Genomic DNA, 17,629 nt, shown 5'->3' on the forward strand with positions numbered 1-17,629 from the left:
CAACCCAATTCTAGGCCATATAGCCGCTTTTGGGGCGCTAGTCCTGGCGATGTGCAAAGTTTGGCGCCAGGCGCAATTTAGCGCCACCTAGTGCGATATTGGGTCGTTGCGCCCCTGAAGTTGATTGCGGCACTAAATCAAGCACTGCACGAGGCTCCTAAGGTGCTAACCCGGCGGTGCAACCCAAATTTGCGGCGATGGTGCGCAGTGCAGGTGCTGTCAATAATCACTTTCCCCCAGACACAGTGGTGCCGGACAACTATTAAAGGGGCGGCTCAATTTGCCACTGGCACAGAGGATAGCCCTTGTTCCCTAGAAGCCAGCCTCCTGTGTGAGTCAGGGCCTCAAAAAGGTCTGCTGCCGAAGTCTGGCGCAGGATGAAGGCGTCATGGTTGCTGCCTGGGAACTGCGCATTCACTGTGAGGATCAGCTGTCAGTGGTCACAGACCAGCTGCACATTCAAGGAATGGAACACCTTGCGGCTGCGGAACTCCTCCGAATTGAATGCAGGTGCCTGCAAAGCCACGTGCGTGCAGTCAATGGCACCCTGCACCATTGAGAAGTCTGCTATTGCAGCGAAGCCCTCTGCGCGCTCCCACTGCTTGTCCGGGGTCATTTTGAAGGAGATGTAATGCCGCCTCCTTTTAAACAGGGCATCAGTCACTTGACGGATGTAGCAATGCACCACAAACTGCGAGATGCTGGTTATGTCCCCAGATGCAGCCTGAAAAGCGCCGCTCGCGTAGAAGTTCAGGGCAACAGTCATCTTCACAGCCACCGACAGAGATGTCCTGCACCTTATCTGAGGCTGCAGTTCTGCCTGAAGCAGGTCGCACAGCACATTCACAACCTCCTTTCTAAATCGCAACCTTCTGAATCACTGCTCTTCCAACATGTTCATGTAGGAAAACTGCTGTCGGAAAACACTGCCAGTGTAAAATCTGGTTTGGCGACGTCTGTTGGCCGTCCTCCCTCTGGCCATGCCTGCCCCTCTCTCCCTGCGTCTCCGTGCCCTTTCCAGATGATTCAGCAGCAGGACGCTCCCCTCCAATGCAGCCCCCAAATAAGTGCGCACAGGAAGTTTTCCCGTTGTAAATGCACACCAACAGCAAGGTGATGGTCAGAAGGCTGAAGTTCCTCTGCCTGCGCGGACTCAGTGGCGAAAAGGCTCTCTGTGTGCAGCTCAGCAACTCTCTGTTGCTCTCGAAGAAGTTGTGCTCCAAAAATGGCTGCCGCTTTTAAACCACACCAGTCCACTTTAAATAACGCACCCCCAGGCTGAGAGCGACCGGGTAAGGCTCCAGGTAAGCTGTCACTGTAAGTGCCAGGCCCTATGGAGTGGAGCACCACTGAATTCCTGGTCTGGGGTGCCCAAAAGGCGTTGCACACTCAAATGACGCTATAATCTGCCTGTGCCCATGAGCGGGAGCTACGATTTAGCACCGGCGCTAAATGGATGCTCAATTTGGGGCGAGGCACTAAGCTCCTTGCACCCAGCCGGAACTTGGCTAGCGCCCCATTTTTGGCCTCTTTAGGCGTTAATCCTCATGTGGGAATCTCGAACTTGGGTGCATCTCTTCAGGATAAGGGGGTCACCCATTTAAATTTCATTTGACAAATGTCTGCCTATTTCTCTAGTCTGCCTAGTCCTTCCAATGCGCACTACCCTCCAGTGTGAAGAATAACCATTCACCACTACTCTTTGCTTTCTGTTCCTTAATCAATTTTATATCCATGCAGCCTGTTCCCAAGTTTATCCTCAATTTTTCTAAACAGTCTATTATGTGAAATTTTATCCATTGCTTCATGGAAGTCCATATACACAACATCAACCGCACTACCCTCATCAACCTTTACCGTGTCTTCATCAAATACCTCAATGAACTTAGTGAAACACGGCTTGGCTTTAAAAAATCCCTGCTGTCTTTCATTTATTGACCCGTATTTTTCCAAATGCCAATGCGTTTTGTCACTGATTAATGTCTCTAAATCTTACCCACCACTAACGTTAGGCTACATGGACTGCAATTACTATGTTTATCAGTCTCCCCTTTTTGAAACATGTGTGTAACAATTGCAATCCTCCAATGCTCTAGCACCACTCCCATATCCAAGGAAGATCGGAAGCTTGTGGCCAAAGTCTGCACAAGTTTCACCTTTACTTCCCTCAGAAACATAGGATGCATCCTATCTAGACCGGGTGACTTTGCTACTTTGAGCACTGCCAACCTTGTAATTGTCTTCTCTTAATATATTTTATCGAATCCCATTTCTCTACTACCTCCTCCAGCACTGTGACATTGTCAGCATCCTCTTCTGTAGTGAAAACAAAAGCATGCCCTCTTTTTTAACCCTAACCGGCCAACCCTGCTTTTCACTACCCTTTTACTATCTATATGTTTATAAAATATTTTTGGGTCTGCTTTTATGTTAGCCGCTAATTTATTTTCATAAACTCTCTTTTACCCCCCGTTCTCCTGTCTACTTTTAGTATACTGCTTGGTTCTAGATTGAATTATGAAGCTGTCGTTTAGCATAAACTTCGTTCTTTCTGTTTCATTTTAATGTTTATATCTCTAGTCATCCAGATGAGTTCGAGCTTTGGATGCTATTTTTTTCTATTTTTGTGAATGGGATCATTGACTGAAATAATCTGTTACACACTCTACTGATGTTTCTCCCTGGGGTTGTAATTTTTACATATGTCAATACACACATACACACAAATATAGTTATGGATTAATCTATCAATCTGTGTCTCCTTGTTTCAATTAGGAAGACGATTGTCCAATCCCGAAATAATTACCCTTATTCTTTCTGACCTGTTGTGTATTTCCAGCAGTTTTGGGGGTTTATTTCACGTTGACTTTGTTTTGTTTGTTGTTATAGTCCAGTTTATTAAAACACCGGAAAGGTAAGAGTACATTACGATTTATTACAGAATACAGCAGGTCACTGGGAATGTTACACTTTGTACAGGTCAGCTGGTAAACCTACTGCAGTAAGTGATGGACAGGGTCAGCTTAGCAGACTGGGTGATTTCATTATGCAGCTTCCAGGCATCACCTTTAGAACTGTCAAAATTAAACCCAACAGTGTATTATCCCAGAACATACATTAACTGGCCCGCCTGCTTCACCTGCTGCTGTTCTGCTAGTCTGCACTCCCACACTCCAGGCTGATTACAATGAGAGTTTGAAAAGCATTATCTAGTGTTTTATGTGTTTTAATCTCACTCCTGTCTCTACCGACCTGTTTGTATTTGTGTCTGTCTGTCTTTCATCGTCTCTGTCTCTCTGTTGTATAACTGTTAATCTCAGTCTGCTTCTCTCTCATTTTTCAATTTTCTTTTAATTTCTGTCTATCGCTTTCTCATTTCTCTTTTTATGGCAGCCTTTGCTTTCTCTTTCCCTCTCTCTATCTCACTCTGTATATCTATGCTGCTGCATGCCTTCATAGAATCTTATTGCATAGAAGTCAGCCGTTCGGCCCATACTGCCTCTGCCGGCCCTGTGAAGAACTCTCCAATTGTCCCACTCCTCGATAGCAAAATACTGCAGATGCTGGAAATCCGAAATAACAACAGAAAATGCTGGAACAATTCACCAGGTCAGGCAACATCCGTGGAGATAAATTTGAGTTGATGTTTCGGGTCGAAACCCTTCTTCAAAACTGAAAGAAAATAAAATAGACCGAAGGCAGGGCTGCGATCAGACAACAGAAGTAAAAGTGACAATAAAAGGTATTTGAAACCAGATGAGATGGTAATAGGCTGAGATTAGGTGTGAAGTGTACTGTCAGGATAAGAGATAGCTGCCAGGTGGTTGAGGGAAACAAAAGGAAAGGGGGGGGGAGGAAAGGATGACCCAAAACAAAGGGGTGGAAAAATTTTTAAGTAAAAAAGTAATAGGGGCCGAGGTAATGACCTGAAATTGTTGAACTCGATATTGAGTCCGGAAGGCTGCCAAGTGCCAAATCGGAAGATGAGGAGCTCTTCCTCGAGTTTACATTGAGCTTCCGTGGAACAATACAAGAGGCCAAGGAGGGTGAGGTCCGAGTGGGAATGGAGCGGTGAATTAAAATGACAGGCGACCGGAAGCTCGGGGTCACCCTTACAGACTGAACGGAGGTGTGCCGCAAAGCAGTCACCCAATCTGGGTTTGGTCTCCCCAATGTAGAGGAGACCACATCGTGAGCAGCGAATACAGTATACTAGACTGCAAGAAGTACAAGTAAATCGCTGTTTCACCTGAAAGGGGTGTTTGGGGCCCTGGACAGTGGGAAGGGGGGTGGTATAGGGGCCGGTGTTACATCTCCTGCGCTTGCACGGGAAGGTGCCAGGCGAAGGGGAAGGGCTGTTTGGGTTGATAGTGGAGTGGACCACGGTGTCTCGGAGGGAGCGTTCCCTATGGAATGCTTAAAGGGGAGGGGAAGATGCGTTTGGAGGTGGGATTATTTTGGAGGCAGCGGAAATCACTACAAGCCCACTGACTCCCAAAGCTCCTTGGACTACACTTCCTCCCACCCCGCCTCCTGTAAGGACTCTATTCCATTCTTCCAGTTTCTCTGAATTTCTAGCCCTGATAGTTTTGTCAAACGAGATTTCCCTTTCATAAAACCGTGTGGAAGCTGCCTTATCACATTTTAATTTTCCAAGTGCCCTGTTACAACGTCCTTAATACCAGATTCTAGCAATTTCCCTATTATTGATGTCAGGCTAACTGGCCTTAAGATCCTTGTTTTCCGTCTCTCCTTTTGTTACAGTTTGGTTACATTTGCTACCTTCCAATCCTCGAGCATCTTTCTAGAACCTAGGGATTTCTGGAACATCAAAACCAATGCATCAACTAACTCTGCAGCCTCCCATTTTTAAACCCAAGGATATAAGCCTCCAGGTCCAGAAGATTTGTCATCTTTTAGTCCCATTAATTTCTCTATTACCTTTCATTTACTAATATTAATTACTTTAAATTCCTCACCCTCGTTAGACCCTTTGTTCCCCACAATTTCCTTTGTGTTTTTGTGTCTTCTACTGTGAAGGCAGAAACAACATATTTGTTTAAAATATCTCTCTTTGTAATTTCCCCTGCGTGTCTGTTTGATTCCTGTATAACTTTCCGTCTGCCTCTCAGTTTATTTCTCCATGTGTCTAAAAATTTAACTCAACTTTCTCTTTCTCACAAATTCCATCTTTCTCTTAATCTGTGTTATACGTTTTTTGTTCTTTAATATACACATGTGCCTTTCCTGTTGATGGTGTTCCCACTTGTATTTTTTTCTAATCCTATTTTTCTCTTTCTATTTTTCTCCAGCTCATCTTTTACCGGTTTCTCTCTCTGCCTTCTCAGTCTTTCTACCCATTAATTTCTCACTCTCTCCCTCCTTTGGTATATTTCGTTTTCTCTCTTTTCTCTCTCTATCCATTTCACCATCAGCAGCTCATACTCTTTTCTTCTTTACATAGTTCGATTGGTCTCTTTCTTTAACTTGTCTTCTCTGCCACTCTACGCTCTGTAATCACTTTCACTTTCTGTTTCTCTAAATTTCCTTTCTGCCTCTCTCTTCGCTTCATAGTCCTGATCTCTGTTTCTCTCTCTGCTTGCGAATCTCACTATCTCTCATTTCCAGTTGCTTCCTGCCTCTATCTGTATGTTCATCTCTTTAAGTAACTCTCTCTCTCTCACTGTCTTTGCCGTCCTCTATCTATCGCTCTATCTATCTATGTCTTTCTGTCTCTCCGTTTATGTGGAGTGCTCCCAATCTGAGCAGGCCCACAGCAGCGACTGTGATTGGTGGGTTTGCCCATTGTGCTGCCGGTGCAGGGCGGGCCATTTACCAGAAGTCCCGCTGAGCTCTTTAGTGCCGCCTTTTAGAGCAACAATTCAGGTGACGTCTGCAGGTCACCTGACCTATTGTCGCCTCAATATGTCAGATCATCAATACAATGTAATATCACGTTTAAGATAATGTCTGGGCTCTCTGCTGCTAATGTAAAATTATATTTCTGCCCAGTGTGAAATGGGGTAAATGGGGGATGAAATGGGATTGTGTTGTAGTGCTTGAAAGCCTTCAGCTATGACTTAACTAATTTAATAATTAGATTGAGTGGGTATTTCACTGCATTCCTCAGCTCCTCTCTGAATTTAGTCTGGGTCACAGCGTAAATACACGTGTTGGTGCAGGAACTCAGAAGCTGCAGCATTGTTGCTGTGTGTTCTGTGATATAATGAGGGTCAGTGGTGGAGTAATAAAGCCGAATATCTGCAATTCGCGCATAAAGTTTATAGAAAACCAGGACCACCCATAACAATATAAAACTGCCAGATAAACTGAAGAGTAAAACGATGGATTTCCTTCGATTCTCCATCTCTGGGTCCTTGTGATTCTCTCCATCGCTGCGGCCCCGCAGTCGCCTGCGGACTCTACTGGCCGCTAAAATACGTCTGACCGTCAGAGCATTGAGCAGCAAAATCAGAAAGAACGGGACACAAGGGGTTAAAATCAGGTGAAACAACTCATAGACTCCCCATAATGGGGAAGTAAAGAAGCTCAGTTTAGGGTTACATCCCCAGGGAACATCATCAATTATATGCTTAGGTTCATATGCAAAGTACCAGGGGACAGACTCTAAACAGCCCAGCACACTCACTGTTCCGATAACCACAGCCGCCGTTTTCTCGGTGCAATATTTTGTTTTCAGCTGCTCACAACAAATGGCCACAAATCGATCAAAGGTGAAAGCGACTGTGAGCCACACAGAAACCACCGTGGACGCAGAAATCAGGAGGTAAATGAGACTACACACGGAAGTAATGTGCAGGAATATATCTGGGAAATAGATCTGACCAATCCAACTCAATATGGGATCAGAGATGACGACCAGGAGATCGGCCGCGGCCATTCCCACCAGGTAGCGAGTGATGCATTTGGAGAGACCGCACTTTCCTCGGGACAGGATCACAATCGCCACCAGGTTAACTGTAAGAGAGAGAAAAGGGAAGCGGATAAATTACTGATCAGACCTGGAGCCAAAGCAGCAGTTTGACGGGCTCTGGGTGAACATTCCAGCTTTGTTGCTGCATCGAGCGGTGGATACCGGTTCATTGACCTGGGCAGCGCTTTCGGGCAGTGAAATGTTTTTAAACATGATTATCGATAATACATTGGGAAATCGATGCAGAAAGTGAATAAAGTGAGCGCCGGATCCACTGGAAGGGTCGAGTCAAGGGTACAGTGCTGGTGGGGAAGGGAGAAGGGATTTTACAGATCCGGAATCCAAAGTGTTGTATCCGGTTTTTGGGCTCCTGACTGAAAGCCTGGAAGGTGCGGGGACAGAGGGAGGTGCTGCTGATCTGTTGCTCTTGATTAACAGAGCCGACAGGGGCTGGCACATTACGGTAAATGCCGAGAGCCGCTGAGTTTGAGGCTTCGGATCGGATTGAAAGAGGCAGCTGGAGGGCGAGCCAGTGAGTGAGAGTGGGAGGGAGACAAGGAAAAGGACATGTGGGAGTTGGAGGGGAGTCAGGGGCTGAAGGTTTAGGAAAGCGGATAATCTGAAACAATGGAAGAGGAGACAGAAGGTTCACTGCCAGGGGAGGAGAGGATGTGATTCGCAGGGAGAGTGCAGCAGAGTGTTAGAGGAAATCTAATACATAGATCGAAGTAACACAACTTAATTCATACATTCTCCCATTAATATATGTGATTAATGATGTCACATACGAACTCGTTGGAGACATAATGTGTTCTATAAATTTACTTAGCATATTCAATTAAAATGACACTAAAAATGTAATAATTTAACCAGCCTCGCTTTTAGTTAATTATGATCTAGCCGAGTTTTTAAAATGGAGTATCCTCATGACGATCAACAAATGCCTGATTCTATTTTTCAATACCATTCAATTATATTTTCATTTATACAGTTAATAAGCTTGAGCACAATAGGAAAATAGTACGAATGCGGGAAATCTGAAACAGCAACAGAAATGCTGGAAACACTCAGTTCTGATGACCTGTTATCGACCTGAAATGTTAACTCTGCATCTCTCTCTACGATGCTGCCTGAACTGCTGTGTGTTTCCAGAATAAGTTTCAGCTGTTCATTCCGATTAATTATTCACACTGCTGTCTCTGTCTCTCTCCCTTCATTCTACCCGGCGTTATCCTTCTAAGTCTGTCTGTTGATTGCTCCACTCTATCTCCCTGCAATATCTCTGCTGTCTCTCTCAATGCCCCTTTTCAAATCCGAATTAATCCTACATCTTGCGCCTGAATTCTGTTCAACATTCCCATGTTCAATGATCTTATTCTCTGAGTCAGTTTGTTCAATGTTGTAGACTCCGTGAATAGTTTAATATTTCTGCAGATCACCGAAGTCTCCACTTGTTCGCCTTCACCTCATCTGTAATGCCTGCAATAAACAGAACATAATGTCTCTTCCAGATAGACCCGGCAATAATTGATGCCCCTTCTCCTGTAATTATAAAGTACAACGTTAGATGGCGCGATTGTTGAATTAACAAAACGCCAAAACCACCACTGCTCCTTATAATCTCCATGATCAATAGAAGTGCTCCTGCTTCCAACAGATACATTGCAAACTGACACAGCATAACCCCAAAACATTTAATTTTACAATGAAGTCCAACGACAGTCAGTGAATCCATCCGCATTGAAGCAGCGAAGGAGATGTTAAAGAGTGAGGAGCAAACTCATTTCAGTCGCCAGACCTCTGAAACGGCGTCAGATACAGACACTGCAAAATAATATTGCACAACAGTGAAAGACATTACATACATTGAAATCCCAGTTAAACAGAACCATGTTATTGTGGGGAGGACATTACACCGCCTCCTTGGAACACTGAGACCGTGAGCTGCCTCATTATCAATCACTGGAAACACATTCATGAAAAAAATATTTCAGGACAGATTACTTCCACATCGTGAAACTGTGAACTACTTCTGATGGTCTGATTCCTGCTTTTAGCTCTGTCTCCAATACAGGCAGTGAAGAAAATAAACCTGGAACACTACCAGGGATGGGTAAACAAATATCATTATGGATATAACGCAGCTATTACAAAACTTCAGAAAAATTGTACAATCCCTCATTCAACTGATGGAGCAGAACAGATGATCGTGTAACACATGCTTCTAGAAATCAATGGCCAAGTCCAGCAGCACAGTTGCCACAGATTTAACCATAACGAGCTAGGATAACGGCTCACCAGAAACTCCAACGGCTGCAATAACAGGATAGTAAATGTCTTCTATCTGATAGACTACTGGATATCCCATTTCTGTGAGAAGGGGTGACTTTTGTGGGAGTGGAACCCACAGTTCCGGCAGGCACTCTGAGCTGATACTATGCAATGGGCCCTGATTTATACAGGAAATAAGTCTCCACTGACACTTTTATACCCCTGATCATTGCTATTAGTTACAGACACATGAACAAATACATTACATCAAGACCTATGAGTCTGAAGTAAGTAATGTGGTGGATAAATCACAAACAACTCAAAGTCAAGGGCATTATCCTCATCAGACCTCGCTGGGGAATGAGGCTGAAAGCTGTGCTCATTCAGGACTGACCCAACAAAAGGGGCGGCTCCATTTACAGTTATCATGTAATTGTATTGACCATGTTCACTCCTACCGGTTCATTTATAAATGTTATTTATTTCTCCGCAGTGTATAAAGAATCCAGATACACAAGCAGACCCCTTTCAAGCTGTCCCTGTAGATTCACAATTAAAAGTTTGATGTATCAGTCCCTAGCACAAGGACAGTTAAAGATGATGTTCACTATTGAAGCCTAGAAATTACTGTGCGTGATATTAGGGGACGGAAAGTGAACGTGCCTCATTGACATTCCTATCTCCGCTATTTTACTGCAGATGTTTACCATTTATTCTACATGGGTTAACAGATCCCATAAAGTTAGAACAGTGCCACCTCCTGACTACATTCCTCCAATTCTCTCCTGGCCAGCCATCCAACCTGTACCTTTTATCAATGCCAACCAGTCCTAAATTCTGCTGTCAGTGTCCAGCACTGCCCAAGTCCCACTCGCCCATTGCTCTCGGTCTCACTGAGCTCCAGTGTCTCCCAGAAACCCCACCTCGAAGGTTTACATTTAAAATTCTGATCTTGGAGTTTAAATCCTCCATGGCCTCACCCCTCGCCAATTCCACCCTCTCATCCTACCCTGCAGTTAACCCACCCATGGTCTTGCATACCTCTGCCTCTGGCTTCTTTTGGTGGGACTGCCTCTCTCGGTTCCAGTCTTACCAAACTGACCATAGCCAGAGCATCTCCAGCAACGTCTTAACTTTCCATACCAGCAGCGTTAACTCTCGAGTCTCTGAACTTTCCATTCTTGCCCCGCCTCTTCCTCATCTACATGCTGCCTTTTGTGACATAAGCTACAGACATGGGGTCAGCGTCCACATGTCTGCTGACAAGACCCAGCTCCAGCTCTCCACCATCTCTGTCTACACTCCACTACCTCTGTGTTATCAGACTGCAACAGTCTGTTTTGCATGAGCTGCGATTTGTTCCACACGGTGAAGACCAACCCTCCACTATTGGCCCCACCACAATCTGCTAACCCTTTTCAACGATTCCATTCCCCCTCCTGGCTGTTGTCTCAGGCTGAATATGTAACCTCTGACCCCTATTTGTCCTGTGCTATGCTACCGAGCTCGTATCCTCTCAATCACAAGAGACACCTAATTCCGCCCCCATAATAACGCCGGCCTCTGCCCCTGCCTCAGCCCATCGGCATTAAAACCATCAATCAGGAGTTTATCAGCTCCAGACTCTCCGTCCTCTCCTCCAATCTGTCTCCTTTTCATTCCTCGGACACTGGCCTCTCTTTGGTAGGGCTTGACTTGCTGGTTTCCATGATTATCTATCTGATCGGAAACAGGGAATAGAGAGATGTAACGACACAGAAGGGGGTCCTTTGGACCATCGAGCCCATACCGGCCCTCTGCACAGCAATCGAGTCAATCCCATTCCCCCGCTCTATCCCCGTAGGCCTGATACTTTATTTCTCTCAAATGCCGATGCAGTCTCCCCTTGAAAATATTGAGTATCTCCGCTTCCATCACTTCTGTCGGCAGCGAGTTCCAGGACCTCAACACTTGCTGCGAAAAAAGGTTTTTCCTCACAACCCCGCTGTAACTCTTGCCCAAAACCGTAAGTCTGTGTCCCCTAGTCCCTGTACCATTAACTACTGGGAACAGCCTGTGCCCGACTAGCCTATCCAAACCCGTCATATTATTGTACACTTCTATCAAATCACCCATCCACCTCCTTTGCACAAATGAAAACAAATCCAACTGCTACAACCTGTCCTTGTAGCTAAGATGCCCCATCGCCGGAATCATTTTGGTATATCTCCTCAGCGCCCGCTCAAGTCCCTTCACATCCTTCCTAAGTGTGGTGACAAGGACTGGATGCAATACTCAAGTTGTGGCCTAACTATCAATTTATAAAGATTCAGCATAACATCTCTACTATTGTACTCAATGCCCCTATTTATGAAGCCCAACATCCCATATAAGATACCATATCTCCAGCAATGGTTTCTCTCACAATCATCTCCGGCCCACAGCACCGTTCCCTATGATGCCACCCAGGTATCTATCGTCCCCGTCTCTTGTTCCTCATCTACATGCTTCTTCCATATATATGGGATCTGCTTTTATATGTAAGTTGTCAGTACAAGTTTTAACACTCCATTCACTCTCTAGAGCCCGCTACCTGTGTTGTCAGACTACTTGTCCCACATTCTATTTGGATGAGCCACAATTTTCTCCAATCAAACATTGGCAAGACTAAAGGCCTCATCTTAGCCCCAGCCACATTCCACTTTTGATCAATAGTCCAAATCAACTTATCGATGTTCCTTGTAATTCAAGTTACTTGTGCAGCTGTGTCTATTAAAGACTCTGAACCATATCAATATCTGCTTCTTTCCTGATTAGAACTCGGCCCTTATTGTCAATATCCCGACTGGTATGATTTTATATTCTCTAATACGAAACCACAGACTGTCAATATTGTTGGCTTGAGTGAAGTGACTTCTTCTGTGCAGTGTCTTGTCTCCATTTCCTATTTATTCGAGGTTTTGTGTTTAATTCTCCACATTGCCCATTCATTGCCCTAAAATTGTTTTCCTCCATTACAATCAGACCCACTATGTTGCAGGACCAGTTTGTGAGGTTCTAAGAAATTTAAGGTATTTGTTATGGCCGAGCTATTTCGTGATGCCCTGCTCTCATATTGCAGTGAAGTGCCTGCCAGGGACATCATATGAATGCAGCCGTTTGGCAAGTGTCTCGGAACAGAAACCAAATTGGAACAATTGGAATGGTGCAAAAATCGAACTTTTTCAGACCAGACAAACTCACCTGTAGTCGGCGGGTTTCGAAACTCCATCAGCGATTTCTGATTCAACGCCTTACTGCTCACCTTAGATGGCTGCTGCTTTTGGCTGCAATTTCGGTGCCTGCGATCCAAATGCTTTGGTGCACCAGCCAGTTGGGGATCTGTGGAGAATTCAACTTTCATTGCTCAGCTTATCTGGGCAGCGATTCCAAGTTCAGCGACATTATTTATTCGTTGATGGGCTGTGGGCTTCACTGGAAAGGCCAGCATTTATTGCCCATCCCTAATTACCCTTGTGAAGTTGGTGGTGAGCTGCAGTCGGTGTGGTGAATTTACTCCCACTGTGCTGTTATGGAGGGAGTTCCAAGATTTTACCCAGCACTGATGAAGGAATGGTGATATACTTCCCTGTCAGGGTGGTGCGTAACTTGGATGGGAACTTGTGGGTGATAATGTTCCCATGCACATGCTGCACTTCTCCTTCCTGGTGGTAGAGGTCCCGGGTTTGGGCAGTGCTGTCGAAGAAGCCTTGGCGATTTGCTGCGGTTCATGTTGTAGATGGTGCACACTGCAGCCACTGTACGCCGGTGGTGGAGGGAGGGAATATTTAATGTGGTGGATGGGTGCTGGTCAAGCGAGCTGCTTTGTCCTGGATGGTGACAAATTTCTTGAGTTTTGTTTTAGTTGCAGTCATCCAGGCAAGTGAAAACTATTTCATCACACTCCTTACTTGTGCCTTGTAGATCATGGAAAGGCATTGGTGATTCAGGAGGTGAGACGCTCGCCACAGAATACCCAGCATCTGAAATACTCTTGTGGCTTCAAACTTATGAGGCTGCTCCAATAATGCTTCAAGACAATGGTAACCTGCAGGATGAAAACGCTAGGGCTTAGGCGATGGTAATACCATTGAAAATAAAGGGCGCTGTTTATAATCACTTCTTGGAGGTAGTCATTGCCTGGCACTTATGTGGTGTGAATGTTACTTGCCACTTATCAAGCCAAGCTATGAAGTTTTGATGCATGCGGACATGGACTGCTTCATTATCTGAGGAGTTGCGAATGGCACTGAGCACTTTCCAAAAATCAGTGAGTATCCCCAATTCTGAAATTCTGACGGAATGAAGCACACTGATGAAGCAGCTGCAGATGGTTGGACCTAGAACCCTGCCGTGTGGAGCTCCTGCAGCACTGTCCAACGACTGAGATGATTGGCTTCCAACGACCACAAACATCTTCCTTTATGCTAGGCATGACTCCAGCCAGTGGAAAGTTTCCCACCTGATTCGCATTGACTTCAATTTTAATGGGTTCCTTGATGGCACCTCACCACTGTATTTCAACTCTTTTGTGCATGTTCGGAACAAGGCTCTACTGAGGTCTGGAGCCGGGTGGTCCTGGCAGAACCCAAAACTGAGCATGTCAGTTTGCTGATGATTCAGGGTAAATTGATGATGCGGTAATTGGCTGGATGGGATTTGTTCTGCTTTTAGTGTAAGGGACATACCTGGGCTGTTTTCCAATTGTCGGGTACATGCCATTGTTGTAGCTGTACTGGAACAGCTTGGCTAGAGGTGCGGCTAGTAAAGGAGCACAAGTATTCCGCACGACAGGCGCGATGTTGTCAGGGCCGAGAGCCTTTGCTGGGTCAAGTGCGCTCAGTGCTCCCTGTTAGGGTGCAGCATTATATGCCCAGTGCTGTCTAAGTTCCACCGTTCTTTATCAGATGCCATGGGGATTCTTCATATTGTTTATGTATCGTCCTATGCCAGAGCCTTCAATCACTCCGGAAGACTCTAGCTGGTACACTTTCAAAGGTTACCTCTAATTCTTTGCTAACAATGGTAGTACTAGTACCACTGCTGTGATATCCTCGTCCCGGACTTTATTTCGAGCGACTAATAAAGCTATTCCCAGCTGAACCATCATATTATTTGCTATATCCGCGATTTCTTTGAAGCATTTTACTCAGTTGGTGTTCATGAATACACAAAATGATTCGACTGGACTCTCTTTCGTCCACTCCCTTCTGTAAAACATTTATCACAAATGTCACATGCAGGCTGCACATGCCACTTCTAGAAAGGTCCTGATATTAGTTAGACTCATTGGTTGCTCGTATTACCCTTGAATTCCCAAGCTCTCGCATCAATTCTTCCGCAGACAACAATGTCTTCTAATGCTTCATTACATCATCACCTTCCCAGAAACTATCTATGTCTCTCTGTTTAGTCCTGCTAACCCTGTCGTGGCTTCTATTACTAGTCATTATGTCAACCCTCGCTTTCTTAGAGATTGTAACTGATTCTCCTTATCTTCCCTATCTTCCACAGCACATGGTTCCTGTTTTCTATTTAAACTCACAATTCCTTCACTAATTCTACCACCGTTTTTTATTTAATTGTGAACAACTCCCTTCACAAATCTTCACAAAGCTTTTATTTATCACAATAGGTATGATTTCATGCGGAGCATCGTAACATAATGCTGTTCCTGATTCCATTACATCTAGACTATTAACATATGTTTATTATTGCTGGACTGGACAGTTCATTCCTTTAGATGGCGTGTCATTTTTGTGTACATGGTTAGTTTGTCAGTGCCAGAATGATGACTCCATTCGTCCCACCCCCATCATCACAGTGCATGACTTCCCTTCTCAATTCTATATGATGTCTCAACATCCGTAACCAATTTACTGTTTGGGTCAGGGTATATCCCATCCACTCGGATTTAGGGGAACCTTCCTGGTCTCTGTGGGACTCTCAATCTTCCTAGAGAGTCCGGCTTATGTCTCTTTCTGCAATAACATTGAAAATATGTTTTGAGAGGCTATTCCTCGGCTTGTCACTGAATCGGGATTACAAGATAGAGCTTGATGTCCAAACCCAACCTATTTTGTGTCCTATTCTTCCTCATTTAAGTCACATCTTACTTAGATCCATATTTTGGAGGCTATAAGATATGGCCTCCTTGTCTCCAATTTTCAGCTTGTAGCTGCTTTCAATACAACCAAGGCCCCTTGTCCAGATAGAGACAAGGGTTAGGCCTTCCTTATCTTTGTTTTCATCCTCCCTACAAGGTTTCTTTGTTCAAAAGTTAATGGGTGCCTTGAAACTAACTGTAAGGATATCCTAACTTTAACACCATTCTGCTTAATTTTAATTGTAGTCCCTCTTACAGGTACCAACGTGTTTTAATCGTTCTTTATTGCTTCGACGTCGGCGTATATGACTGTGCCTTGAAGATTTTTATTAAATCTGAATATGCTGAGCTACATTAACCATTTCATATCCATAACTGAGAATGTCTGATATCAGTTCTGCAGTGCAAATTCACCGTGTTTCCGTATTCTAGTTGATTTCCACAGAAGAAATCACATTTGCAATATCAAGCGATATGTAAAATCTGATTAAAACCGTTCCTGGGCTTTCAGGTGAATTTATCAAAAGATCGGAGGTGTCTGGAGATATTTGCTCATCTACACCTTGTAAGCTGCAATACACGTAACAAAACCGCTGCTACGGAGTGGAGATCGAAATTGTGAGCGAATTTTGAGATGATCACTGATGGATTAAAAATGGCAGATGTCAGCATGGGATCCTTTGTCTGTACGGATTCAAAATGCAGGTGGTCAGCATAATGTCCTCTGTTTGGAAGAACACATGGACAGGAAAGAGAAATACCAGATGAAGAGGAAGTCACGTCCACACACACATCACAAGAATATGAACATGTCATGCAGAAAGAACTCCAATCAGGGATGGTTGGGATTCAAACTGGCCTATCAGAGGCAGGCAGATGGAGAAATACCAGGGAGCCTATGCCGGAGGGCTCTATACAGGAAAAAAACAGGAGCGAAAACATTAGACGGGCAAAGGGGGCTGTTGAAATGGCAAGTTGATGAGAACCATTTCCAGACTGATCACACGTGGAGGAGTGTATGTATTTATTTATGAAAGTCAGATATGCAGTGGATATATTGCTGGGGATATATTGTTGGGGGTAATTTTATATATGGTTACTGTGGGCATATAAATTGCAGGGATACTTTTATGAACGTTCGAATAAAGTGTGCACATATATATAGCCAGGGTGATATATTGCTGGGGGTACATCTAAGTATGGATTTATTAAAGTGTGGGCATATATGCACATATTATGGATGTACATTTATGTACTCAACTGTGGCCACATACATTGCCAGAGTGAATTAATATACTGCGGGCATAGGCATCGCCGATGGTGCTTCTATGTAAGCTTTTATTTTTAAATTGTAAAGTGAATAAAGACCACTTTTAGTGATCACAAACTTACCTGTCATTGTTGTTTTAATTCTCAAATACCGAACAGTAGTAGGAGAAAGTCGTAGACATGTATGGTCCAGATGTCTCTTGTAGTGGCCAGATTATCAAATGCAGTTTGCTTATTTTTCAGAAGCAACGAGTCAACTATCTCCAAGAGAAAGCTGTCAGTTTAGTATTCTTGACTATACATTCCTAACGTTCCCTGAATTTCGCAGTAATATCTGTTGGATATCTGTGGTGAATTGCATTCAGGTGACTTATTCCAATTCACCTCAGAAATTCATTTTCCTTTTTTTTACCATATAGCCTCAACCAATTCGTCTCATTCAATTTTACACAGTGATTAACATTTCATCTGATTCATGAGCCTGCCAGGAAATGTACCGTCCAATACATTATGATCATAAGATCATTGAGATATTGGTCAAACCTTGTCCAATGTTTTACTGTTTCGTTTAGTTACATTTTACTTAACCAAACATATTGTTGGACCCTCTATTTTCCAAATTACCTGATATGTTATGCCTCGTTCCATTTTATCTTTAGGAAATGATTCCAATTTCAAAGAGCAGTTTTGTTTGACTGACAGACCTTTGCAATATTCAATTTTATTAGCTCAAAAAAAATCTTCCTTGATATAAAGGAATCAACTGGGCTGCACTTCACTCTTTCCATTCAATATAAATGTGAATGTCCCGTTAAACTTCAGGTAAACACATATCAATTTTTCTTATTAATTCCAAATCCAGAAACACGTGATGCCCAGGATGAATGGTTTTACATTAGAGACAGAATTGTTTGCAATTACTTTGAAGGTAACTTCCATAAAAGCCCCCTCCAGAGCACTCTGATGCAAAAGATAATAAATGGTTTGACTGGTAAAGGCCGAGTCTTTGAAAGGCAAGAGCTATATTCGAG

The 17,629-nt window shown here is 44.0% G+C and overlaps 1 protein-coding gene across 1 annotated transcript in view; it reads right to left on the reverse strand.

The window, feature by feature from the left end:
- Nucleotides 1-6,073: 6,073 nt before the first annotated feature.
- LOC147087199 (putative G protein-coupled receptor 139) overlaps nt 6,074-17,629 on the reverse strand; it is a 58,522-nt gene continuing 46,966 nt past the window's right edge. Inside the window, exons 3-4 of the mRNA XM_085978085.1 lie at nt 12,428-12,565; nt 6,074-6,978 (exon numbers count right to left, since the gene is read on the reverse strand). Of these exons, the coding sequence (XP_085834211.1) occupies nt 6,074-6,978; nt 12,428-12,565 (1,043 nt within the window). The remainder of the gene's footprint in view (nt 6,979-12,427; nt 12,566-17,629) is intronic.

The sequence above is a fragment of the Somniosus microcephalus genome, unplaced genomic scaffold (assembly GCF_052327205.1).
Source record: "Somniosus microcephalus isolate GS21.2 unplaced genomic scaffold, FLI_Smic_1.0 unresolved_chr6, whole genome shotgun sequence".
Lineage (NCBI taxonomy): Eukaryota > Metazoa > Chordata > Chondrichthyes > Squaliformes > Somniosidae > Somniosus > Somniosus microcephalus.